This window comes from Cyphellophora europaea (assembly GCF_000365145.1).
Source record: "Cyphellophora europaea CBS 101466 unplaced genomic scaffold supercont1.8, whole genome shotgun sequence".
Classification (NCBI taxonomy): domain Eukaryota; kingdom Fungi; phylum Ascomycota; class Eurotiomycetes; order Chaetothyriales; family Cyphellophoraceae; genus Cyphellophora; species Cyphellophora europaea.
In genome coordinates, this window is record NW_008481814.1 from 1,272,474 (window position 1) to 1,297,691 (window position 25,218).

The 25,218-nt window shown below is 54.1% G+C and overlaps 7 protein-coding genes across 7 annotated transcripts; 2 read left to right on the forward strand and 5 right to left on the reverse strand.

Moving 5' to 3' along the window:
• Positions 1–383: 383 nt before the first annotated feature.
• Positions 384–2,499, forward strand: HMPREF1541_08276 (uncharacterized protein; the record flags this gene model as incomplete). The annotated part of the gene is made up of 2 exons (XM_008722595.1): positions 384–2,415; positions 2,465–2,499. The coding sequence occupies 2 exons, from the start codon at positions 384–386 to the stop codon at positions 2,497–2,499; spliced, it is 2,067 nt and encodes a 688-aa protein (XP_008720817.1).
• A 3,644-nt stretch (positions 2,500–6,143) lies between these two features.
• On the reverse strand, positions 6,144–8,168 carry HMPREF1541_08277 (uncharacterized protein; the record flags this gene model as incomplete). The annotated part of the gene is made up of 1 exon (XM_008722596.1): positions 6,144–8,168. One exon carries the CDS (start codon positions 8,166–8,168, stop codon positions 6,144–6,146), a length of 2,025 nt encoding a protein of 674 aa, XP_008720818.1.
• Positions 8,169–8,744: 576 nt separating this feature from the next.
• On the reverse strand, positions 8,745–10,716 carry HMPREF1541_08278 (uncharacterized protein; the record flags this gene model as incomplete). The annotated part of the gene is made up of 2 exons (XM_008722597.1): positions 8,745–9,931; positions 9,981–10,716. 2 exons carry the CDS (start codon positions 10,714–10,716, stop codon positions 8,745–8,747), a joined length of 1,923 nt encoding a protein of 640 aa, XP_008720819.1.
• Positions 10,717–11,845: 1,129 nt separating this feature from the next.
• HMPREF1541_08279 (uncharacterized protein) lies at positions 11,846–13,041 on the reverse strand (the record flags this gene model as incomplete). The annotated part of the gene is made up of 2 exons (XM_008722598.1): positions 11,846–12,814; positions 12,862–13,041. 2 exons carry the CDS (start codon positions 13,039–13,041, stop codon positions 11,846–11,848), a joined length of 1,149 nt encoding a protein of 382 aa, XP_008720820.1.
• Positions 13,042–14,310: 1,269 nt separating this feature from the next.
• Positions 14,311–15,609, forward strand: HMPREF1541_08280 (uncharacterized protein; the record flags this gene model as incomplete). The annotated part of the gene is made up of 1 exon (XM_008722599.1): positions 14,311–15,609. The coding sequence occupies one exon, from the start codon at positions 14,311–14,313 to the stop codon at positions 15,607–15,609; it is 1,299 nt and encodes a 432-aa protein (XP_008720821.1).
• Positions 15,610–21,019: 5,410 nt separating this feature from the next.
• On the reverse strand, positions 21,020–22,240 carry HMPREF1541_08281 (uncharacterized protein; the record flags this gene model as incomplete). Its single annotated transcript, XM_008722600.1, has 1 exon — positions 21,020–22,240. The coding sequence occupies one exon, from the start codon at positions 22,238–22,240 to the stop codon at positions 21,020–21,022; it is 1,221 nt and encodes a 406-aa protein (XP_008720822.1).
• Positions 22,241–22,850: 610 nt separating this feature from the next.
• Positions 22,851–24,582, reverse strand: HMPREF1541_08282 (uncharacterized protein; the record flags this gene model as incomplete). The annotated part of the gene is made up of 2 exons (XM_008722601.1): positions 22,851–23,129; positions 23,179–24,582. The coding sequence occupies 2 exons, from the start codon at positions 24,580–24,582 to the stop codon at positions 22,851–22,853; spliced, it is 1,683 nt and encodes a 560-aa protein (XP_008720823.1).
• Between the last annotated feature and the right edge of the window lie 636 nt (positions 24,583–25,218).

Consider the following 25,218-nt stretch of genomic DNA (forward strand, 5'->3'; position numbering starts at 1 on the left):
CCGTCGCTTGAACGCCTGGGCATCGGCGGCAACCCTGCCTGGATCGCCTTCGACACTTGGCACATCCTGCAACACTCTTTTTACGACCATCAGTCGACGTATCCCTTCCTTGAGTTGGAGGCGGCTCATGCTCTCTTTTCCAACCGCTACCGATACTCGTTCACTCTCTACCAGCCTGCCCGTGCCTTGCCCAGCCGTGACTGGCATTCCACACGCAAAACCAATCGTCAAAGCCCCGGCCTGCGTACACTAGCCATCTCCTGTCATTCTCTTCGAGCGTCCGAGCCATTCAGTCACGAGAACCAGGTCTGTGGTGCTGAACTCATCACAACTCCATCCTGAGCATTCCTCTCCTACGAAGCATTCGTACACCCAACAGCACAATGGCCGATATCTCGACCAAGACGCTTCCGCCTACACCTCCCCCACCCATATACTCTCCACCACTGCACAGGTCTTCGAGCAACGACATTTCTCCCGAGCCACCAAGGTCCCCTCTTGAAAACACCTATACCCCCAACCATGGCCCATCAGGCGCAAGACCTACCATTGCCACAGTGCCTCCGGAACTAGCAAACAACATGGGCGCAGCCGCCGATATTCAGGTGCACGCTCCAGAGTCGGCCTTTGTCGAACAAAGAAGTCAGAGGTCTCCGGTGCCCATCATTCACACCCAAGAATATTCCTTCGACACACATCGTCTCTCGCCCGCGCCTCAAAACTACTCCAGAAGAAAGCCTCTCGACGAAAGAAACCGCAATATCTCGGAACCAGCCCATCGGCGCGGGCTTTCAGAAGGCCCGCAAGCATCTCTGTCGCGAAAAGAACTTGACCCGCAGAATACGTCAGTGCGGCACCTCTCTGCATCCTATGCGGAGACTGAGCCGCCAGTAGAAAACTTCGAGCCATTGCGCTACTTTCATCAGCCCCAAGAAGAACCGGACATGAGGGCGTTGGATAAACGTGCATCCAAATTAACTATTGGCACATTCCAGAGTGATGGGTCAGGCGGCAGTGACCCCACCAAATACCATCTGCAAGATCCAGCCGGTGCAAGGAACACCTTCTTGGGGGGGAACCTAGGCAGACCGGACTCGATTGTTTCCACGGGCTCCGATCCCCGAGGTCGTACGAACTCTCCCCATCTCTCACCAGGCAGGCCGACCTCGAGAAATTCCAGATCACCGGACAGCCGGCCACTGTCCTACGTTGATCTGTTGAACGTTCCCTACCCGCAGAATGCACCCAGTGGGGCCGAGAACCTAGTGAACACTGGTCTGCGAAATGTTGTCGGCAACAATGCATCCCTTTTATCCACGCGTAAGACGCTTGACATGTACAGGGCCAACGTGAAAAAGACGAACGACCCAGCCATTCAATATGAGTTCGCTGTGTTCATGGTGGGAGCTGCACAAGAGGAGGGTTTAGAAGCAGACTTAGTGGAGGCACAGCCCAAGACAAAATCGTCGCCTCGGGATGACCTGTTGAAAGAGGCGAAGCTGATCCTGCAGAAGTTGAGCGACCGCTCGTATCCATTTGCACAGTACTATTTGGGCGACGGTTATGCTTCGGGATTGTTCAACAAAGGCCGTGAGGACTGGGAGCGAGCCTTTCCGCTTTTCTTGGCTGCTTCAAAACACGGTCATGCAGAAGCGGGCTACCGAACAGCGTTGTGTTACGAATATGGCTGGGGTTGCAGAATGGAGCCAATGAAGGCTGTCCAGTTTTATCAACAAGCAGCCAGTAAAAACCACCCTGGTGCCATGCTTCGATTGGGACGCGCATGTCTCAGTGGGGAGATGGGCCTGACGAAGCGATATCGAGAAGGCATCCGATGGCTGAAGCGCGGTGCCGAATCGGCAGATCATCAATACAACCAGGCTCCATTCGATTTGGGTCAGCTACACGAGGAAGGGTTTGGGCCAGATGTCTTTAAAGACGAGGCGTATGCTGCACAGCTCTACACCAAGGCAGCTGACCTAGGTCACATCGAAGCCAACTTCCGCTTGGGCGAGGCTTACGAATATGGCCAGCTCAGCTGTCCCAAAGACCCAGCTCTTAGTATTCATTTCTATACCGGAGCGGCTGAACAGGGTCATGCACCTTCGCAAATGGCACTCTGTGCTTGGTATATGATCGGGGTTGAAAATGTGCTCGAGAAGGACGAGAGCGAAGCCTATGAGTGGGCAAAGCGCGCCGCTGCACAAGGTCTACCGAAAGCGCAGTACACACTAGGATACTTCACCGAGATGGGCATAGGATGTCGGAGAGATCCTCTTGAAGCCAACGTGTGGTACGTGCGAGCAGCGGATCAAGGTGAACAGCGTGCGAAGCATCGGATTGCCGCCATTCAGGCTGCTTCAACAGGGGCCGATCCAATAACAGCGGCGGCTGGAACGAAAGCGAGCGGGCAAGGTATGTTCGCTTCCGTCGGAACGCGGAATGTATACTGACAAGCTCCCAGGCGGCGAGAAGAAGAAGAAATTCGGGTTGTTCTAGGAGAATGCACTTGGCGTCACGAGTACACTCCGGGCCTCGAAGCTCAAACACAGCCAAGCATACATGTCCCCTGGAAGGGTCCTGCCTTGCACATGCTGTCAGTACGATCAGAAGCTCATGGCACGCAGAGGCTGGGCATGTAAGGTCTATAAGGCAGATCAAGTTCTTTGGAATTCGACTGACGAGATGGTATGGTGGCATGAACATTCGCATAAGAACAGGTGAAACACGCATAGCGATGGATGAGAAGCGAGCATTCAAGCATCAATGGATTGTCTGCTTGCGCGAAGCTAGCCCAGACAGACCTGCATAAGCGATGGTCATTATCAATCAGCCGGCGTTGCTGTTTGTTTTTAGGCGGGATTGGTTAAGATGTGTCAACTTGTAGAGCATCCACTAGACGGCGACGATCTCAATAATGATGAACGATGCGGGGCATTTCTCACCTTGACCAGGACTTTGCTCGTTTTTGACATCGCTTGCTTGCATGAACTATCATTGATGAACGCCGGAGAAAGAGGCTGGCATTCGGATTTTCGGATAAGGGTGCCGACATTCTGTTGGAAGGCCTGCGAGGCCACCTCGGGAGGCTTGCAAGCTATTCTTCTTCCAGGCATAGTAGATGGCGCCCCCAGCAGCGGTGAGAGCCTGAGCGGCTAGGCTGGGCCAGGATGATGGCGAAATCCAACCCGGCGGCGTTTACTCTCGCGCTTGTGGGCCTTGGTCCTAAGCCCCTGCAGCCGCCATTGCCAACCACCTCGCCAACACGATCCCCTTCCGCTACACATCTTCACCGCTCAGGTGCAATATCGCCTTCGACGAAACTATCGTCTCCATTTTGGTGTCACATTGGCGTCTCGCTCTGCCGCAATGGCGCTTTCGAATGGACATCCTTCCATTCGAGATGATTGCTCGCTTCCTCACGTCGAGCGCCAATGACGCCCATAGTCTTGGGACGTCATGCATCGCGTCGACCCAGAGCGGTCAAGTATCATGCAAGCGTGCTGTAGCTAAACTAAACATCGGTCTGCCAACCGCCGACCGACAGGTGTGCTTTATGAAGCTGTCGAGCTCCCACGTTGCCTGTCGAGTCAACCTCGGACGACAGCACGGCAAGTTGAGTACTCTCTTTTTAGCACATGCCTGCAGACTGCTGGCAACCTCACTACTGATCGTCGGGTCATGACCATTCGCTAGCTCCTGCCTGTCCGTGCCACGTACGGCGTCACGAGATCTCAACCTCTGGCATCGACATTGCTACCCGATCAGCTGTCCAATTGCCCTTGCAGCAGCATCACAGACCAACCTAAAGTCTATTGCAGCGACCATGCTGGACCATGGCCGGTGCCCATCGATCGCTTCACGTGCTTCAAAGGTGTCGCCAGTAGTCTTCGTCAAGATCCAAAGCATGTCTCTACCTGGGAACGTCCTGGACAATGCAAGTACTGCCCTACACGACGGCACCAAAACAAAGTCACAGGCACTGTTTGTGAGAGTCGACTCCATCACCAACAAAGGCAATTATCGCCCAAAGACAAGCCATTGCGAGTACAAGGCCCTTGAAACTCAGTCTGCTTCCATGCCGGACGACTGTTCTCATCCGAGGCTGAACACTGCGCGCGCCTCGATTGCATGCGCTTGTGTTCCTTCTCGTACCAGCAGCCTTGCTCATACGCCCAACAAGCAGAAACACATGCCGAAACGCCGCAACACCATAACTCTACACTACCGGAACTGCAAGCAGTTCTCGTCTATTGACGAAATGCTTGCTTTCTCCTCTGATTCAGACAAGGAACAGAAGATGCTGTCTAGAACGCTGTCAAGGCAGCAGCATACAGAGAACTATAACACCTTTCCCCGTCAACGGCGCCCATCGCCGAGCGGACCTTCAACGAATGCCCCAACTCTTGGTCAGGAGACTATTTCGCCCATACGGCAAGAGCCAGCCTCTCAACCTCCTGCGATTCCACTTCGGTCTTCTTCCTCGTTACCACTGCTCTCTGACCCTACTTCACGAGAGCACAGTCGAGCCCCATCACCGCCTCCAGCCTATGCGCACACATTCCCCACCACGGCTTTATGCCTCTCACACGACCCATCACCCCCAGACTCGTCCCACTCACAGTTTTTGGCCTCCACAGCCCCGACAAGGCCATCGCTGCATCAGCCTCACACCTTCTCGTGGACCTCCGACGCCACCCGTCGCCAAGAGTACGCGAAGATCGACCGGGCGTATTCCGGTTTCAGGGGACTGTGTAGAAAGATGCTTCCGGTATGTTTCCGATATGGTAGAAGGAATTTTTGGGACGGGCCAGCGGGTGACCGTGACGATGATAGTGTGAGGCGGTATCGAGTGCGCTTGTCGGATGCGCCTGGAATGCTCGAGGAGAAATTGGGCTTGGTGTCTGGCAAGGGAAGAGGTTTGAGCTGTTTCTAGGCTGTGCACCTGCTGCTGATCGAGACTCGATTTGGTGAGCGAAAACATGAGCCACTGCTCGGTGTGAGGGAATCGCGGTCACAGCCGCAACACAGCGTGATAGGCTCATACCAAGTCTGGCCTTGCAAAGCTCAGCCTACCGCGACAATCGAGCTGGTTAATGTGACAAAGTCGGCGCTGCCAAGAGTGGTGGTAGCAATAACGACGCCTGACATAGGCGCCTGAGCTTCTCAAATCAACATGAACGGACGGCTTGCGGAGGATCTACCGCACGAGGAAGGCTTTCGAAAAACCCAATCTCTTTAGACGTTCCGACCACCACCAGGAGCGAGCTTGGAAAACAGAACAGGTCGGCTGGACCACCAAGACAGGTGCTGTTATCATTTACAACGAAATTAAGCAAAGACGAAAACGAAGCTGCCTCACCAGTACCAGCCAGAGAACATACGACCAAAGACTAGCTGACTGAACGAACGCGCGAACGACCTTTCCTTGTGAGACGAGACGAAACGAAACTTGACATCTCCAAACGCTGACGAAGCGCACGAATGAGACATGTGAAATGAATGAATTTGGCGCCTCGAAAGGTAGCCTTCCCGCGCATCGAAGGCGACACTCGCGTGGTGTGCACAAGCTCAATCTGGTATGGTATGGGATAGCGAAGTACGCTGCAAATAACGACGCGAGAAACGACGACAGAGGGAGAGGGCGAGATGGGACTGGGCGAGGAACTACAGTACAGCGCGGGTCCGATGAAGATAGGGATCATGTAAATATGCGATTTGGCCACGTCAGTCGCAAGTACGACTAGATAGGAGAAGCACTTTGCCATTATTGCCTGACGGGCATCCATAGGGCATAGCCTTTGATGGCCTTCAACGACGAGAGGAAACGGCCTAGATCTCTCCCTCCTCCGCATCTCCCGCTCTTCCTCGCACCCTTCCTCTCCCCCCTCACTGGGTTTCTTGAAGAGATCAAGGTACCAGATACCAGCCCCTGCTGCACAACACGCAGATCCTACCTGACCTTTTCACAAGCGGAAAGCTCGACCTCTGGAGAGACCGGTCTGTCACGTTCCATATGACATATAACCAGCATAAGCTTAGCATGCAGCAGCATCCGCATATCTGGAGGTGGACGGTGGTAGATCGATACAGACAGAAAATTACGCACGGACTACTACTACTACTACTATTACTATCATCTCTCAGCTCGCGTAACTAAAGCTCCAGGCATCAAGCTTGAAGCGCTTCTCCTTGCAGCGCGTCTCTTTCTTCCGCTCTGCCTGCTGCTGGGCTTGTTCACACCCACCACCGTCTCTGTCAGCAGCAGCAGCACTATTACCAGCATGAGCAGCACCCCGTTCCCTGCACTTTTCCTCGTCCTCACTGACCCCCTCCCGAGGCTGCCCTCCTTTCCCCTGCATCACCTCCTCCTCCCCCTCCCCTTCATCACCTACACCGCCTCCAGCCCCTACCTGCTCTGCAAAGACATCCCGCCCCTCCAAGAACCGCACCAGCCACTCTCCCAACCGTTCCCGCGTGTTCCAGCTCAGGTGCTTGCTCACCCACGCGAAAGCGGCGGCCGTCCAGACGCGGCGGCCGTGCTCGGCGCTGTGGTCCGTGATGTGGAGTAGCCACATGATGTTGGATGCGTTGATTGGTGTTGGGTCGGGGCTGGGGTCTGGAGGGAATGGGTGGTGCTGGGGATAGGTGTGGGCAGAGTGTGATTTGGAGGATGAGGGGGAGGCCGTCGTTGCTGTGGTTTGGGGTCGGGTCGGCGGTGGGGAGGCGGTACTGGTATTGTCTGTGCTGCTGTTTGATGGGGCGGTGGCGAGGGAGGGGCGTGTTGAAGATGAAGCTGTCGCTGCAGCTGCCGTTCCTGGAGGTGTTGGTGGCGGAGGGGCCCGCATTGAATGCGTAGAGAATGCTTTAACGGACGGATTGGAGTCGCTTGACGAAGTGGACCGTTTCAGCGGCGTGATGCCAGGTTGGAAGTGAGGGGATTGTTGCTGCTTCGGACAGAGCTTGGTGACCGATCGATTAAGGTCGTGTATGGCCATGGTCAGGGAAGCGTACTGCAGTTTGGAGATGTGTTCGACGAAGAGGAACGCTAAAGTGATGAGGCAGGTGAGCTGTGTTACCTGTTCCAGTCGCTGTGGTGCAGTTGGTTCCTGCTCTGCGCTTCCTGGCGGCTTAGGCGACCGAGTGAGGATCATGTGAAGCGGCGTTCCAGGTTCCAGGTAGAATGTCTGTCCTGTGCGCGTTACCGAAGATGTCTGCTCGCCGGTTCCAGTCTTTAAGGTCGGGCCATCGGTTGCTAAAGCGTCTGCACGACATGGTCGTAGATACTGAGAAGCAGACACCATCTCCCAGATCCTCCACACTCTGCCCAGGAACTTGTCAAACTCAGAAGTCAACCCCGGCAGATCCGCCCCATCCCATATGTACGAATCTGGAGAAGTCCCGTAGATACATTCGAAGAATACCATGACCCGCGACAGATACAAGTTCTTGACCGCCAAGGGGCCCCCAGTAACCCGCAGGATCCTCCTCACCGCGCGGAAGTGCATGCCCGAAGACCGCTCCTCACCCGTCCTCCGATCCAAGGTGCCAATAGAGATGATGCTCGCAACCAAATTGTCCTTTCGCGCCGACGACGCCGGCTTGGCGTTCAGCAGGCGGATCTGCGTGAGTGCCTCGCCCTTGTGCCGCATCATGGCCAGCTCGAGGTCCTTTTTCTGGACGTCGTTCGCATACTTGCTGAGGGACAGCCGGTACAGGGCGGAGCGGGCGAGGATAACCTGGAAGCATGCGGGCGTGGAGAGCCCGATGGAGAAGTTGGTAGCGACCGGGTGAGGACGGAGTAGGGGCGAGAAGCCATAAGTAACTTTAGGGTAGTGCTGGAGGTAGAAGGTGACGAGGTGTTCTTGAAAACGGTTCAGAGTGACGGGTAGGGCGGCGAATGGGTCGAGGAGGTCGGAGAAGGGTAGGATGGAATGGCGGAGGAAGTCCAGGATCTTTTGGTCGTTGGTGCCGCGACCAGAGGCATCGACCTGGGCTTGATGCAGGGCATGTTTCGAGGGGTCGTCGTCGTCCTCTCGCTTGATGAGCCTGTCATCTTCGGGGAAGGCCAAGGTAGTGAGAATCGTTGGACGGTTCTGTGTCAGTGAGACAATGGGAAGAGGGGAGGTTGGTAGGGTCAATATATTGGTGGTGGCGTTGACGTCCATAACGTCAGCCAGCACATTGTCACCCAGCTCGCAGCAAGTCTGAGTAGCAAAAGTCAGCAAGACCCAGCATGGCGGGGAGCATGTGAGTCCCCCAGAGAAGTTATTATTGACGTTGACGCATGAATTGATCGCCCGGCCATGTGCTCGGATCTGTCAGAGGTAGCAATGATGTTCACCCCCACGGTACATCGATCATGCCGGTCGATCGATAGAGGCGGCCTGGCGGATGATCGGCTGCAGCTTTAGGGCAAGTCAGTTCGAAATCTACCTAGCTTTGGCGAGAAATACGATCTTCTTGCAGGAGGATCTGCAAGGTCTGCCAGATGTGCATCCAATGAGTGAACGACGATGGCATCTCAGAATAGAGACTGGGCTTTCGCGGATCTGCCCCCGCCTGGAACATCCTTGTATCCGGGGCCCCGTCTCGCTTATTTCACTGGCTACGGGGCGCCCGGAACACAGTGCAGACCGGCTTGCGTACTAGTATTCCAAAAGCTCATCTCTGTTTGCATGCGAGGAACCTATTTGGTCACCACATCGATAGCCTTGAAACGCTTAGTTGACCAAAATCTCGCTTCATCCGTATCTATTACCCGGCTCGAGCCTCACTTCCAACCTTTTCGCCGACCTCTCCAGAGCCGCCTTGTCGGCCTGGGTTTCCTCGTCTTTCCAGATGTCCTGCACCGCCATCTTCCTTCCATCACTCCACGCTGTAGCCGCCAGAAATGCGAGAGGGGAGCTTTTCCATAGATCTTCGCCCCATGAGTGTATCACGGTTGCCACGAAGAAGGCTACCGATACGGCAAACACCACCGCCGTGGGGGTCAACCATACCCAGTGAACCTTCAGGTACAGCTCGTCCTGGAGCTGGATGCCTAGCGCCGTCGCCCCGCCACAAGTATCCGGCGCACTGCGCGCGTAGTCCGTAACCACGGTGGCCATGGATGCCCAGGCGCGATCCACGCTGGCAAAGCTCCCCAACTCCTCACTCATGAGGTCCTCGCTCTTGAACAGGCCGTACATAGCCTGGATCACATCGTTCTCAAAGCTGTGGCGATTCGAGGCAATTGACGACCCACTGCCGATAACGAAACTATCGAACGAGTTTGCGAACGCGAGAGAGGACATGTCGGGGAGTCGGTAGACGCAAGGGTTGTCGCCAGCGATGTTGTCGCCTGGCGGAGGTGTGATCGGGGCGCCGTCGACGTAACATGGATCAACCGGAATCGTGATATTGCTGGCCAAGTCGAGGCTGTCGCCAACTATGAGGGATTTAGCCCATGTCGAATTGATCAGTCGTTCTCGAAACTCGCCCGCTTCGATCGAAGACTCGTATGTCTTGACGCAGAAGCGTACCTTGCATTGGGTGGCTCTGGGCGGCCGGTAAACCTTTGTATCTCTCGGATCTGTGACAGCTTTCCACTCGTAGACGATTGGGTCCGTCATCCTGTCGACAGAGGTGACGCTCGAGTCGTCTGTCAGATTGAAGACATCATCAACTGTCGAATTGATCGTCCCGTATGCGCTAAGTGCGCGACCACCACCAGGCCACAGCTTCGCACAACTATACGACTTGGTGCATTCCTCTCCTGCTATGGTCTCGTTGGAAGTGGTGTTCAGGAAGATCAGCTCATCGGATCTGTCAAAGCATTCTGTGCAGAGGCCGAGACTTTGGTACATCCCAAATGTACAATTGCCGCTTGGACAGTTTGGCCGCAAGCCTGATAAGGTCGTTGTTTGTACAAAACCGTTGTATATGCTCCCTGGGCGTGAGTGAGATCATGGCGCCGATAGTCCAGCTCGAAAACTCACCTAGCATTGTCAAATCCACCTTATTCAAACCCGCACCGCCACCCAAACCAACGTTCTGGTAGTATGAGCTGTTGCACACTGGCATCGTTGCGTTACTCGGCAGCTCCACCTGGCGAACCACGACTTCAACCGTCTGCTGAATTGACGGGCCGATGATGAAGGCAGCCAGGACTGTCAAAGCGCCAATATAGCCCAAGTACCAAGTCCGTGCCGTCATCAATAGACGCCTTGCACCCCAAGCTCCTCTGGATGCCTCGTCCCAAATGACCAAATCAATGAGTCGACGGCTGCGCTTGAACCACGACCACTTGAGCTGTGAGAGGCATTCGGCGATGACAATACCAATGGCACCCTTCATGACCGTGACAATTATCGACAGAACAGCGTTGACCGTGAATCCTGCTCCCCAATCCGGCACCGGTCCGCCGTCGAGGGAGATCAGAAGGCCTATGATGCCGCCAAAGCATCCGATCACCATCGCCACGCTGAGCAGCTCCCACGACCAGCCCCACGATCCTTTATGCCGGGGCTGTGGGCGTGTGCGTCCATCCCCTGGCGAGGACACAGCGTCGTTGCTCGAGGGCCGTGGCAAGATCTCGTATTGCGAGTCCCTGACAAGTAGCCTGCGCTTTATCGGTTGGCCTCGCCGTGTTGCGTCTGCTGTGTCGGGAGCATCTGGATTCCATTGGACTAGGCTGTAGTCACTTCCGGTATCGATACGATGTGGCACTGTCATGTTAGAGCAACACCAAAGAGGCACGAGACCTAGATGATTACTTGTAGCGCATCACCGTCGACGAGGTCGCACAGATGCACTACGAGTCGGATTGCTTGGTCTTCATGTAACATATGTACTTGAGGTACGGCTGTTGACTAGGGATTACGGCCGCTCAAGCGAGATTAGTACCTATTATGGGTAACGCCGTTTCAAAAGGTGTAGTCTGGGGGTTTGGCCACATTGACTTGCGACACAATAATTGTTTCAGACACCGAGCGTCGCTGCGGACTCTTCTAGCTTGAATACTGGTATGGATAACCACTGAGCTCTGTCAAATTTCGAGCGTACTGGTGTGCATTGGATCTTACGAGGGCTTCCATCTGTCGCAGACAGCCAGCAGCTTTTTTGAAGCTCTTAAAAATAGTTTTCTTTGGAGACTGGGTCTGCCGCTAGAGATGATGTTCCTGCAGCCAAGAATGAAGCGAGAGTACACTACGCCGCATGCCATTGCTTCCACGTTGGCGGCTTCCATGATTCTTGTGGTGGTCTTACTTCGACTTCAGGTTCAGGAGTGCCATCAATCCGGAAAGCAAGTGGTGTTAGGCAGCTGATATGCGCATGTGCAGGTGCAGAGTGAACGCCGTGGCCTATGTTGGAAGAGCTGGTTATGGGCAAGATTCGAGGCGCGGTGCGCTCGACGATATTCGAGGACGTAGCAAGCGATGCGTCGAGGTAACATTTGAACGGTATGGAGAACCTACCCTCCACAGCCTGTCGCTGGCCGATCAGGGTACGCAGACGTAGCTCAAATCCCTCGAGCTGCGGCTGCGCTGATAGTGATACTGATAGCCAAGGGATCTAATGTTGAGCAAAGAGACCCGGCCCTCGAGCGGATTTCTTGACTGCCAAATTGCAGAAGCAGCGCATGTCCTCCAGCGGCGCTTCTGAACCTCGTTTGACCATAGAAGCCAGCGTAACCGTCGTTGAGGCGTCCAAAGCGGACCCCGGTTGTTGATACTATGGGTGAAGGGCTCGCAATCTTTTAGCGGAGTGTGACCGACCGGCGCAGGACAGTTGAGTTGCTGCTGCCTAGTTTGGGCATTCCGGCGCCGACGAGGTTTGAGTGATGCTCATTGTTCAAAATTCCTCAGAGGATGGCATCGTGCTGGCTAATTTCAACAACTTCTCCATGTCCAGTGGGCGCCTGGATGTCTGCGAGGCTCATTTCTTCGACGCCAATAGTTGTACCTTTGTCCGTCTTGAAGATAGTCTCGCCCTTCAACAGGCGAGCGATGTTCATTCGGACCGGGTACATAAGACCAGGAGAGGAGGCAGCGTAGCTGTCTTCGCCTTGATTGTTCTCGATATCGCTCCACCTAGAAGGATTACCGGCTGGACGGTGAAGGCCTATCAATGCGGGGGAAGGTCCAATGCAGTTGAAATCGTCGGTCTTGTCACGGCACATGTCTCCTAGACCGATATCGACTGGTCCGTTGTTGGGCAGCATTGAAAGGTTGTACAGAATCTTCATGGCTCCAGCCAGGGTCACAGCATAGGCGTTAGTGCAAACACCGTAATACTGCGAATAGACCAGACGAGGCTGCAAATCTTCGGGCCAGTAGTCGTAATCTGGAAGGGCAACAGCAGTCCGGATGTCACGCGGCTCGGTGGTGGGATCATGAGGGATGACAAAGCGCCGGTTGTCCCAGGGATCAGGTCGACTGCCGCAATGACCGATCCACAGCATATCCCAGCCGTCGCCATATGGAGAGTGGTGTGGCTCATCGTCGGTCTGATTCAGGATCCATCGTGAACCCCGGGCGAATTGCACGAGCTGAGATTTGAGGGACACGTCCCAATCTGCGTCGTCCTCGAAGATAAGAGCTGAAGAAACCTTGCGGTTGACGATGTCTCGCAAGACATCCATGTGAGCTCGCCAACAGCCGACGACTCCAGGCTTCAGATCCATGGTGTAAGGTAGGGCTTGTGGCGAAACCGAAGATCCATCAACACCATCCACTATTTGGACCACGAAATCTGACATGGTGCTGGCGACAGCCCAGGCATCGCGCTTGTCGCTTCTTGATGACATGGAAATGACCTTGATTTCTTGGAACTGCATTGGGTCAGCACGGGGATCTATCAGCGTGAGCAGGCACTTACGCCCAGCGTTGCATTTCGAACGCGCAAGAGGTCTGTGCCATTCTGCTTTGCATCGTCCAGCAAATTAGGGCCGAAGTTGGCGGGGAGTAGATGACGCGACGCTCGAAAGGTGGTCAGGATGAAGACTGTGATGCCCAGTGCCAGAACAATGAATATGTAACGTGCCATAGAGGACTGCATCTCTGCACAAGCTCATAAGAGCAGCGCTGAGAGAGAAGACACCCGAGTGTCAGACATGAGCGACGTTTTGGATAGGGGCAACATCTGATTCGAGGTGTGGTCAAGATTAACTTGCTGCAATAGTGCATCTCCGAAAAAGGACCGGCAGAGACAAAGTGCGACCGCATGCGTACGGGAAGAGCGACAATTATCACTGCAGGCGCCTGGGCGCAGAGGTCCAGAGCCCTGGAGGCCCAGTCTGGCCTGCTTCTTTCCGGTGGGATGGATGACACAACATCTCTAGCATCTCCAGCAGCGCGGCTGGCTGCACACGACCAAAGGTTCTGGTGATTTCCAGATTTCCGACTTTTGTGTAATCAGTTGCCCCAAGGCTAGCGTCGTGGCTGGAGTTCGGTCAGTATGACCCTAGGCGAACCAGTCGGAGATCAAGCCCGGGGCGTGCCCCTTGCAACCGTTCACTCGGCTAGCTATTTTTGAGGCCTGACTAGGCGACTTGTAGGCCGCTAGAAGACTGACCCTGGCTCGTATCTTTTTTAATGCCACTCCTGATTTCAGGTCTGCCAGACCCCAACGCCCTAAAGCACTCGTTTCGCTGTGCTCAGACAAAGATCCGAGACCCCACTAACTCTGTGCAGGGTCAGCTGATGGGAACGAGTAAGCCATAAGCCACTGCAGCGTTGGCGTCTTTACTCTGTGCCTTCTACACCAATCCGTTTGAGTCAATACCAAGCACGTCAAAATGCAGGAGAGACCCAGTATCATATTAGCGTGCCACATGTCGCGCCAGCCGAGCTCAAATTTGAAGGCTTGAAATATCTTACCTGAGTATCGATAGCAAGTACACCAAGGGGGGATCCAGAACCCGGGGCCGGCATCACATTCATCAACATGGGATTATCCTGCCCCTCCTTCATCTCTTCCATTCCTCTCGTTTGCCAAGTGAGCGGGGGGCGTCCATCACGTGCGTGCACCTTGTCCACGTCGATGGAGAGCCGACGCCAACGCCAACGCCGCATTGGGAATATCTTTGTCTAACCCTTCGACCGCTGTCACTTCTGGAATGTCTCTCACCAGTTGGCCACTTTGCTGACGGCCATTCCTTTCTTCGCGCCTTCCGTGGCACCACACTCGTTTATGCCTTCTCTCTGATTTCATCGCCTTCCAGTCACTCCTTCACCATCGTCGCTCGCTTTGACTCTCACTATTGCTGTACCAACAACTGACGCTCATTCATACATTGTTGTATCCTTTCAACACACTGACGACAACATGACGGACGCCGTAGCCACCATTGGTGGAGTCCCTACCAGATACCTCTCCCTCGTCGTTCTCGTCATCCAGAACTCGGCCCTGGTCCTCACCATGCGCTACAGCCGCATCCTCCCTGGCCCGCAATACCTCTCCTCAACCGCTGTGGTCATGTCCGAACTGATCAAATGCGTCATCTGCCTCCTCGTCCACCTACACGAACAACGTACCAATTCCCACTCTCCCTCACTACCGCTACTATCGGACTCCAGCTCGAGCACCACTGCCCCGCGCTATACTCTGTCTCAGCTCTTCACCGACATCTTCTCCGTACGATCCGGCTTCCTCAAACTCCTCATCCCTGCAATCCTCTACACTCTGCAGAACAACCTGCAATTCGTGGCGGCAACAAATCTTGACGCTGCCACGTTCCAAGTCACCTATCAGTGCAAGATCCTCACAACTGCTCTCTTTGCCGTCCTTCTACTCCGCCAATCTCTTACCCCATTAAAGTGGCTGTCCCTCTTTGTCCTCACCATGGGTGTCGCTTGCGTCCAGATCCCATCAGCCGGAACACCGACATCCTTCCACCAAGGTTCCTACCCGCTCGGCATTCTTGCCGTTGCCATTGCCTGCCTCTGCTCAGGCTTCGCAGGCGTCTATTTTGAGAAGGTGCTAAAATCCTCGTCGTCTTCTACACCGTCCACCTCCCTATGGGTGCGCAACATCCAGCTCTCCGTGGGCTGCCTAGCCATAGCACTGACTGGCACCTTCATCTGGGACGGACGTGCCATCGCTCAAGGTGGCTTCTTTCAAGGTTACCGCCCCATTACTGTGGTGACCATTTGTATCCAGGCCGCAGGAGGACTAATTGTTGCGCTCGTCATCAAATACGCGGACAACATTCTCAAGGGCTTCGCTACGAGTCTCTCAATCATCTTGAGCACAGTCGTGAGCGTATTTGTGTTTCAGTTTGTTGTTACCATTTACTTTCTCATCGGCACAGTCCTTGTCTTCTCTGCGACCTACATGTACTCGATTCCGGACAAGAAGCCTACCGCTACCGAGCAAGATCTTGCAATTCGAGACAGAGATGAAGCGAAAGGAGACGAGGGCACGCCCATGATCAGCATCAATGATTACGATGAAGACAGACGAGATATGGAGAAAGCCGAGGGCGAATTCAGAGACGACGTGCCTAGCAGAGGGGCTAGCCAGGAGTTCAGTGAAAAGTCGGACGATAAGAAGCCGAACGGTGAGAGTACAGCGGACAAGCCCAAAGCGATCAGGGTCTATGACGAGCTGGGCTATGTGGATTGAACAGCGAAGTCACATATTCTGTTCTAAGCGACAGTTTCCTTTGTTCCTAGGGACGGATCGCCCATAAAGTATAAAGCAGGCCGGTAAAGTTGGACGTTGTGGCATGAATTGACGATTGGGAACGGCGTACATGGAAAGAACCAGCAAGTGATCGTTATAACTCTTCGGTGTCGGACTACAGATAAATCGAGGCTCGGGCGACAAGATGCTACTGCAGTTCGTATGGAGTGCATTTGGGGTTTCTAACATGGAGCTGCGGCTTCAGCTCGGGCCCTAAGGATTGCTGTGTCAATGTCATATCATTACCACTACCTCCACCGCCCGTCACCCTCCCCCATTTCTGTGTCCTGTGACTGCAAACCTCCCACTCGGGGCCGTCGCACAAACGCGGCGGCAGACATACAGCGGCCACACCGTATCCAAGCACTAGGGGTACAGCTCCAATCAAGGGCGAGAATCAAATCTCCCGACACGGTGCCAGGGTTCAGGAGTTCGTGTTCGTGCCACGATGTCGGATCCGCATGTAAGGAGGTTTCCTCGTATTATTGTGTCCATCCCAGGAGGTTTCTGACTTGGCGCGAGGCATTTCCCGAGTCTTCCAAATATGGTGCATCACCTTCCCGTTTTGGGATGTGCTGCGAGGTTTCGTCGGGTGCGTGCCAAGCAGGTGCCCATGTTGCCCACCTTGCCCAAAGGTACCCAAGTTGCCCAAAGTTGCCCAAAGTTACCCATGTTACCCATGTTACCCATGTTACCCATATTGCCAATGTTCTACCCTGACTGTTCTTTGAGGTTTGGGACTTTGCTTGATCCTGCTTGTTGATATTGTGGGAATGATAAGTCCACTGATATGATCCGTGGCTAGCTGTCTGGAGGATAGCTCGGATCACTTAGTGCGTTTTCAATTTGTCGAGGAGGTAACAGCATATCGTCCTCGTTCCGGCCCTGCAGCCGAGGGTGGCCGTTGCGCGATCCGAATTCGATAGTGAAAGTGCTGAAATCGCAGGTCAGAGTCTGTATTTGCGTCAGTGTGTCCCGAAATACGGAGGGCCTTGGACCAAAGACGGACCTCGACCTGTCCGTAAGAGTGAAGGCTAGCAAACTGGTTGCGTGAGTCAACATCTACGGCGAACTTGACCATCAGCCCATATTGCCGTCTGAGGTCTCTTTGATCGCTGTACCCAGTGCAACAGTACCACCAACACATACGTCTGATTGTTATTGTTCGAATTTTAAAATGCTGCACAACAGGTCCAGAGCGGCAATGGAAGCCTCTGGATTAGCGCAGGTTGTGTTCTGGCGGGGAGCGTGTAGAAGGCAACCTCTGAGCTCTCTGTAGACTCTCATATTGTCCGTAGCCACCACGAGAATCTCAGAGGTGAGGTCGAGATACTTCAGACTCGGCATTCCTCGACATAGCTGAGAGATATCGTAACAGCAGCAGTGTAGGTCTTCCAACTCTGCAAAGATGCGAAGTCGCTCAATGTGATAGCGCTCCAGAAATCCTGTCATCCGTCCAACTTGCACGTCCGCAGCAGAGCCGTGTACGTCGTCCATACGTCCCCGTGGACCGAATCCTGGAAGAAGTAGGATCCGTAGACCTTCAGGCGCAACTCAACAGGCAGCAGCATGAATGGAAAGACAGTTTGCTGAAATGCCGGATACTCAGTTGTCATGGGCTGTCCTTCAGTCGGTGGTTTCGGTATGATGGCTGTAGTTCTTGCAGGAGTGGTGTCGAGGCTTCCGTCGCGGTTGGAGTGGGGGCCCATGATTGACGAGTCTTCAGGAATGGCTGGGTGGGAGGTCGCATGCGACTTCGCAGAGACTATATGTTTGAGATCAAGCACAAAATAGCCCAGGCCTATGCTCCATCGATGTAGCTGAGGGCGACGAATGGAGCCTGTAATCGAACTTGACAGCGTTCAGTGATACTCGTGGATCAAGAAATCATGCAAAAATATTTCCAGCACGCGTCAGCAGTCTGGTCTGCGTCAAGCCATCTTTGAGTCACAGCAGGCAACGTGGCAGACCTGCCTCATTACGAACTCGACTGACTTGACTCGCTGCTACTTTCTGCGTGGCCACGTTCTGGAGCAAGACTACGACTATACTCGATTTCGCAGAGTCATTCTATATCGACCTCGTCAGGCAGAGTATTACAGGGGAGCCCCACATTGTTGCACTGCGAATACAAAAGGCCACTCACAGAGACTACGCGCATTAAAGATCCGCGAGTCCAACGAAAGAGCCACTGCAGGACGGCTGAGATTAGAAGAAGCAGCGATAATTTGTAGCCATTTGTGCCAAGGCAGAAGGCATTTCATTCTTCTATCTTGGGCTAGCTTGTTTCTCGATACAGCAAGCGGGGTTTCCTCCAGCCAGTCAGAGTTCGTAAGATGACACCACCGTCGAGATGCGATGCGCGCATCTTCTGTGCGAAGAGGAAGCAGCGCCAACTGAGCTCCGTCAACAATGCTGAACAATCGTCGTGCTTGACAGGCGAATTGGCAGCCAAGCCAAGTATGGTGCACTGAGTATCCGTATCAGCATGACCCTAGAATGAACATATGAATCTGGCAGATCTAATGAGATCTCATGAAAGTCTGTAGACGGACTCATTCCATGATTCGAGACCGTTCGCTGCAGGTATATGACACATGGGGAAAACTAGACAACCGAGCGCCATCTTTGCTTTGTGCCTAGCGAGCAGTCGCCTTGAGCTGAGTTCAAATCACAACACATCCGAATGAGTCGTTGTCGAAGACGGCCGATGAGTCGCTATCATAGACATCCGGCGATTCGTCATCCCAGACAGCTGCCTGTCTACCGGCTTTCAACGGCAAATCCTACTCGAAATCCACGTAGGAGTAACGACCACGTGAAGCGAAGCCCGCTTTGTGCATCGTAGTCACGGTTCTTCCCATGAAATGCCATACGATCCGGTTTTGCAGGGGGTACAGGGTCACTTCCTGAGCAAGGTTAGTTGGAATGATACCAGGAGAAGCAAACGCTGCACGTAAACCACCAGACAGGCTGCCTCCATCACAAAGAAACTCGATCGGCCAGCGCAGGCAAAGCTTGAGTTCTACGCTGTCTACGAGACGCTGGAAACCGAATATAGAGTGTCGAAATGGTCGGCATCTGCCGAGGACTTCCAACATCCAGAGTAAGAATATCGAGCTCCTTCAAACAATGGGTGAATAACTCAGCGATTCCCGTGGCACTGATGAGGTTGAGGAGACTCTCACTCTCAAAAGGTCGAACCCGCCCCTTCCCGTGACAGATCTGCACCTTCCTGATTTGACTGTTGCGATTGAGGAGTTGAACGGCGGACCCAACAAAGAAATGATGGCAAGCGATGAAAAGTCGAGTCTTGGTAAAGTCGCGACTCGCTACGTGGGGGGCAATGGACAATGGGCTGATGACAATTGGAGTAGAAGAATGGCATCGCCTCTTCTCGCAATTGACGGGAGACCTCCATGGCGGCGGTCAAGCGGCGATTGTCGGGCTTCTGAAAACCGAACCAGTGCTCGAAAGCATCCTTGCTGATTGTGATGATGGTGTATTCCTCGTTGCGGAAGATGTGGCGGTAGATGTTGAATCGGATTTCGGTTGGCAGCTTCGTGAAGAATAGTGACTGTGTATTAGACTGTGAGAGAACTGTCGCGCACGGAAAGCCTTCAAGGGCGGACCAGCCTACTGCTGGAGGTGATCCAGTCTGCGAAGGATGGGAGCCAGGAATGACTAGGCTCGCAAGCTGCTGTTGCAATCCACGCTCTTGCGCGGAGTCGGAGGAGATGGAAGACATGGTAGAGCCGTGGCGCACCGACATCATCGATGGACAACGCGATCGTGCAAGGAACAGTCAGGTCGGCAGAAGGGGTTAATGCATTTGTTGTTGATGCCAGGTCTTTACGCAGGCTGTGGCACTCCTACCTGACAAACGGCCATGACCACAGTGGACGAATTGTGTCATACTATCAACGTCCACTGTTTGCAACATGTTCAAACCTCCAAGCACCCTCTTCGAGAGTCTCCGGCATACGGTACGTCGCCTCCAACACCTTGTCTCTGATATGCCACTGGGCCTTCGCCGCTCTGGGGAAGAAGACCATTCGCTATCAGAGCATCAGCAAAAGTCTATCATACCTAGTGAGCCGTACTTACACCTGCGTCGCTCTCACTAAGCTGCACATCGTCCCTATCGCCGAACAAGACCGGCGTGCTGATGGACACCTCCGGGCCACTGTAGTGACTGTTCAAGATTTGGAGCCAGATTTCCTGAACGCTATTGAAAGAGCTCGGATTTAGGACATCGCCCGAATTCAAGAGGTTCAGAAACAATTGGCAGCCAGCATCGATGTCATGTACAAGGTCGGAGGGCGTGAGGTCTGCGTCCACCTTGGCCGCCACCCGCTGCTGCCGCAAGACATACGTTTCACGCTCCCAGACCAAATGAACCGATCCCGCGGCCAGACACGTCGTGTGCAGGGTGTCCAAGATCGAGACTTGGAACCAACGGCTTGTGATCTCCATCGTCTTGAATTGTGAGCGATCAAGAATGGTGGGAGGTGTCGGAAGACCTGTGTCGAAGGCGACGACCTCATTGAAGTGGACGGTGACGAGCTCGTGGAAGATTGGAGTCGCTTCTGCCCTGCACTGTCTACAAGTCTGGAGGACGCTGATCGAGGACTTTTGTTCCCTCCAGTCCTCGATTTGGGAGGATGAATACCACGCCATTTGCGACAACTCAACAACAGGGTAAGATTGATCTCGGAAGATATGTTGATATATCTGTATTCGCAGCTCTGGAGGCATGCGCAGGATCGGCGGATGTTGCACGTCGATGTTGGGATGACCTGGACCTGAGACATCTGCTACGGCCATGGCTAAGGCTCCAGTCGACCGCAATGGTAGTTGAGCTCTGGACGCTTTCGAGAGGTCGCGGTAAGAAGGTGTCGAAACGTTCTGCTATGCCACGGATCGTTGCGGACCATTTCAAGCAGCTGTAACTCAACAACCAGTATGGCAACCATGAAGAGGTCACGAACAAGTAGTATCTTGTCGACAAAATCTTGTGGCGGTCTGACAGCTGACGGATCTGCTGGCAAGATCTCGCGATAATAGCATGCTGTGTATCGGGCCTGAAGGCGTGCATCATGTTTGCCTTACCTCCAATCTGACCATAACCAGCAAAGGGCAGCTGATAAAGGTCAGGTTGAGCGAATGAATTTGCTCGGCAGGCGAATCTCGGTTCGTACTCCGGCTCACCGAGTTCGTGCACTTTAGGCCTGCCGCTCTCACAGGATCAGACCTCTTTTTGTCTTCGCATCCTTAGCCTCTTCAAAAACATCAAATAAGCAATGTCCCTGTAGTTTGGCGGTCTGTCGGATTTGGTCAGATCGACTGCTCACTCCCTCCGCTCCCTCACTACCCCTTCGCCGAGCACGAAACACACATTCTCATCCCCACCACAGAACCTGGCCATCAAATCCTGCGTCCCCAACGTCGGATCGCTCGCACCAAAATGCTTCTGTAGCTTCAGCGCACCCCTGCGACTGACCGCATATGCCAGTATACACGCATCCTGGGGTCCATCCACTCTTCTCAATCCCTGCCCCAGCATCTCCTTCTCACCAACCTTACCCTCCTCTCTCTTCTTCTCCCTCAGCTTCCTCTCGTAGAGCACATCCACCTCCGTCCGCTCCGGCACCCACAAGCCGCTGGCCTGCCCGGGCTCCACCACCCAGTCGACCCTCCTCCATGGCGTGCGCTCCTTATTCTTACTCCGCAACTTCTTCTGCGCCTCCTCATCCCACCCCTCACGACAATCCCCCAGGAACAGCAGATCCCATTGCCCCACCTCCTTTTCATCCCTCTGTGGCACACCACCCAAGCCCTTCCCACTAATCAGCCTTTCAATCGCATACTCATCCACCCCAATATCCACACTCGGCGCCGCGCGGTAGTACGGCGCATACGTCGGCTGCGGCCCAATAGGTATCATGGCATCTGGCTCATCCCAGTAGCCCTTGAGCTTATGCAGCTCGCTCAACTGCATATCCTCGTACCGCGGTCTGGCCAGCAGCGCGCGGTGTACGGCATACAGCTCCTCGCGGAACCGTGCGTTGACGCCGATCTTGTCCTCGAATATCAGCGCCGTGCTGTATCCCCGCTCGACGATGCGCGTCAACGCCGCCGTGTGCCCTTTGCGTTTTGGCGCGCCGGGCTCCGTCTGCATGGGTGTGGCGTGTAGGAGGCCCTTGCCTTCTTCTTCGCCTTTGCCGTTGAGGGAGGAGGGGGCGTGGAGGATGCCGTTTTCGTAAGGGGGAAGGCTGAAGTAGACGGTGTCTTGTTTCTTGAAGGCTGGTTTCGGGGAGAGCAGGAGGATGGTTTCGAAGGAGAGGGTGGAGTTGTTGAGTTGCATGACGGAGAGAGGGTAGGTTAGAGACTTGGGGTTCGGGGATGTGAAGGTGTTGAAGAGGACGATTGCTAGGTAGACGGCTAGTAGGCGGGCGCCGTTGTGTAGGACTTCGCGAGGAGAGATGTAGTTGAGCAGGCTGGAAAGGAGTGTAGACAGGTTCTCGCCAGCGTTCAGGCGCGAGAGCCTGAGCCGAGCGTCCTCAATCATCGTGAGAGATTGAAAATGTAGTTATCTGTCGTGAATCGCCGTCGTGAGCGCATCAAGGTCGTTTTTTCGTGAATACCGTGGGACGGTCGGTGGGGAGAGTTCAGGAGCAGGCAGTGAAATCGCCGGACTGGAACGAGTGGCATGCAATAGCAACAAAATGCCCCCAGAGCTCACAAACAGAGGTAGAGCGATCGTTCAAGCCGAAGCCGCCGACGACGTGTATTGAACCCATCTGCACGACTGCAGCATCCCCTGGGGAAGAAACTCCGCGAGGGTTCGCGCCAGCGCGCCGTAATGCCGTCTGGGCGGACTTTGTCCAGCGGAAGTGGAGAAATGTGTCGCCGTCACTTCGAACTTGGTGCACGCCACGGTAATGAGCTGGTGAATCGAGTGGGATACAGAGCTTTTCATATTGAATTCGGATCAAAGGTGTCACGAGAACCTAAGTGCTCACTTCATGGCATGGCTCATGTTATTGCCACATGGTATCTGTCATCCTCCGGGTATATCCTCATCTATATATTGCATCCGTGATCGCTGTGCACCAAATAATACCACCTTCGAGAATTCCAAAAGTCACATCTCACCCTCCGACCATATGTCCCAGACCTTAGAAGTTCTCCTTGCCCCAAACGAACGAATATCCCCCGTTGCCTGCTTCAGTGTACATATTGCACTTTATGTGTAATTGGCTGCCCAGGCTCTTTGGCCCGCAGAAGAAGACGCCGCATTCACCTGGAGAGTGAATCTTGCGGATGGCCCTGAACACCATATCCCAGTTTGGTCGGCCGAAGTTGGTGGCCGTACGCAGGCCGGTAATGGCATCAGTGTCGCCGCTATTGAGGATAATGTTGGACGCATCTGAAGCAGAGATCTTGGCTGTAAGATACTGCGAGAGGTTAGCATGAGTACAGAAAGCGTGGGGCTCCCGGACGTACCGCATGTATTTCGATGGCGTGACTTTTATCTTGCGACTCGATGGCGTGGAGCAGCGATTTGAACCACTCCAGAGTTCCAAAATCACGGCACACCCAGAAGAAGTAGACCTTGCGGAGCCTCGTCTTCTTCGCGCTGGCGTTACTCATCCGGTACCAAATACTCTTCAGTATCGATGCGAATGGCGTGACACCGATACCAGCACCGACCAGCAGAGCCGTTTCAAATTGAAACACATCCTCAGACGCCGAGCCAAAGGGTCCATCAACATAAATCCGTGGTAATAACTTGGTGAGCTTAAGATCGTTCTTCCTTGCTGCAATAGGTGCCATCGACACCACCCTGGACCTTTCCTTTTTCTCACCTGTCGTGTTCTCGCATCCAAGGACTTGACCGAGGCGCTTGGTGAAATTGCCCACCATGCGGACGTGCACAGAGATATAGTCCTCTTCCGGCGCGGAGGTGAGGGTGAAAGGGTGATATTGCCAGATGCTGACCTCAGGGCAACAGAGAAAGATGTATTGGCCCGCACGGGTCTTGGTCTTGTCCTTCTTGATCTGTATCTCCACGACGTTGCTGGGGTGCTGGACGACCTTGGACACATAAGTCTTATGCCGGCCTCTGATCTCACGCAGCACTCTTTCCAGAAGATATGCAAAACCACCAACCATCCAGTATTGCCAGAATACACCGGTGCCGAAACAGAACGGCGCTGAGTCGGTCTTGATCATACAAAATGCGCCGTGCACACTCCAGAAGACGAAGAATATCACGAACAGGTGGTGAACATTCCAGAAACGCTCGTAATTGGCTCGACGGGGCTTCTCGATTGCCGTGAAGAACATGGCCATCAAAGCAAACAGCATCACATACCCAGACCATCCTGGTCCGGTGACAAAGTTGGCTTGCAAGAAGCCAACAATGCCGAGCTTCTGCTTTGCAGCCAATTGCGCGAAGTTGTTCCAGTGCGCAATGGTGTGGACCCAGGTGAAGAAGACGATACTGTAGCCGACGAGTTTATGGAAGGTGATATTCTTGTCAAATGGAATGATGCCATTGAGTGGTGTTTGCCGAGCGAGCGAGATGAGCGTGCGACAGACTGGGAAGAGAATACAAGCTATATCGAAGTGCAGGACGAGTGCTGCTGCCCGCGCAATGGGGTATGTGATGCCGAATGTGTCGCGGGCTCCGGTCAAGTTGTCCTTCAGGTAGTAATTCAGAAAGCCGAAGGCGAATATCATGCAGTGCACGAAGATGAAGGTCCCAACCACAACGCGCCGTGAACCCTCGTTAACCATCCATCTCTCTATCTTTTCACGTAGCGAGAGATCTCTTGGTGCTTCTCCACTCACTTCTCCTGATAATAGCATCCGCATCAGCGGTGTGGACCTTGATCGTTCCGACATAGTGGTCAGTGTTGATATAGACGAACCGGGGGATCCTCTCTTGGTTTTGGACCTGCCTAGAGGTAATTTGATGTCGTCTATGTAATGAATCGGTGCATTATTGTGGGATGTTGTGTTGGAGCGTACCAGCGGCGGGGGCGGGTGTATGGGACTGAATGCTTGTGGTTGTGGTTGCCAGTCTGGCACTTCGGTATATGATGGAGGGTACTGATCCATGGCAGGTGATTGAGCGCGGATCAAGGCTGGGGTCGAAGCGAGACGTGCTTGGCCGCAGAAGCGGTCTCAGAGTGGTCTTTCTGATACACTTGTCGCACTGTGAGGCTCTGAAACCGAGGCGGGGGACGATCGGTGGGTGGAGGATATACCTGGCGAGCGCGGAGATTGCGCATGCGACTTTATCTATGGCTGATGTTGTCTGAAGGTAAGGAAGACAAGAGTAAGGAGGTCAAAAGGGACAGGCTTCACTCGACATGCGCATCGCCTCCTCCGCTGGTCCTAACAGACATGGCGAAGGGAGGGGACTTACCGTTCGGGTGCCATCGCATGAGTGGCAGAGAAGAGGCCGGGGCGGAGAGGAGCCAAGGGGAGCAGCCGTCGAGTGGAATGAAAAGTTAGGTCTGGATGCGGCCTTCAGGA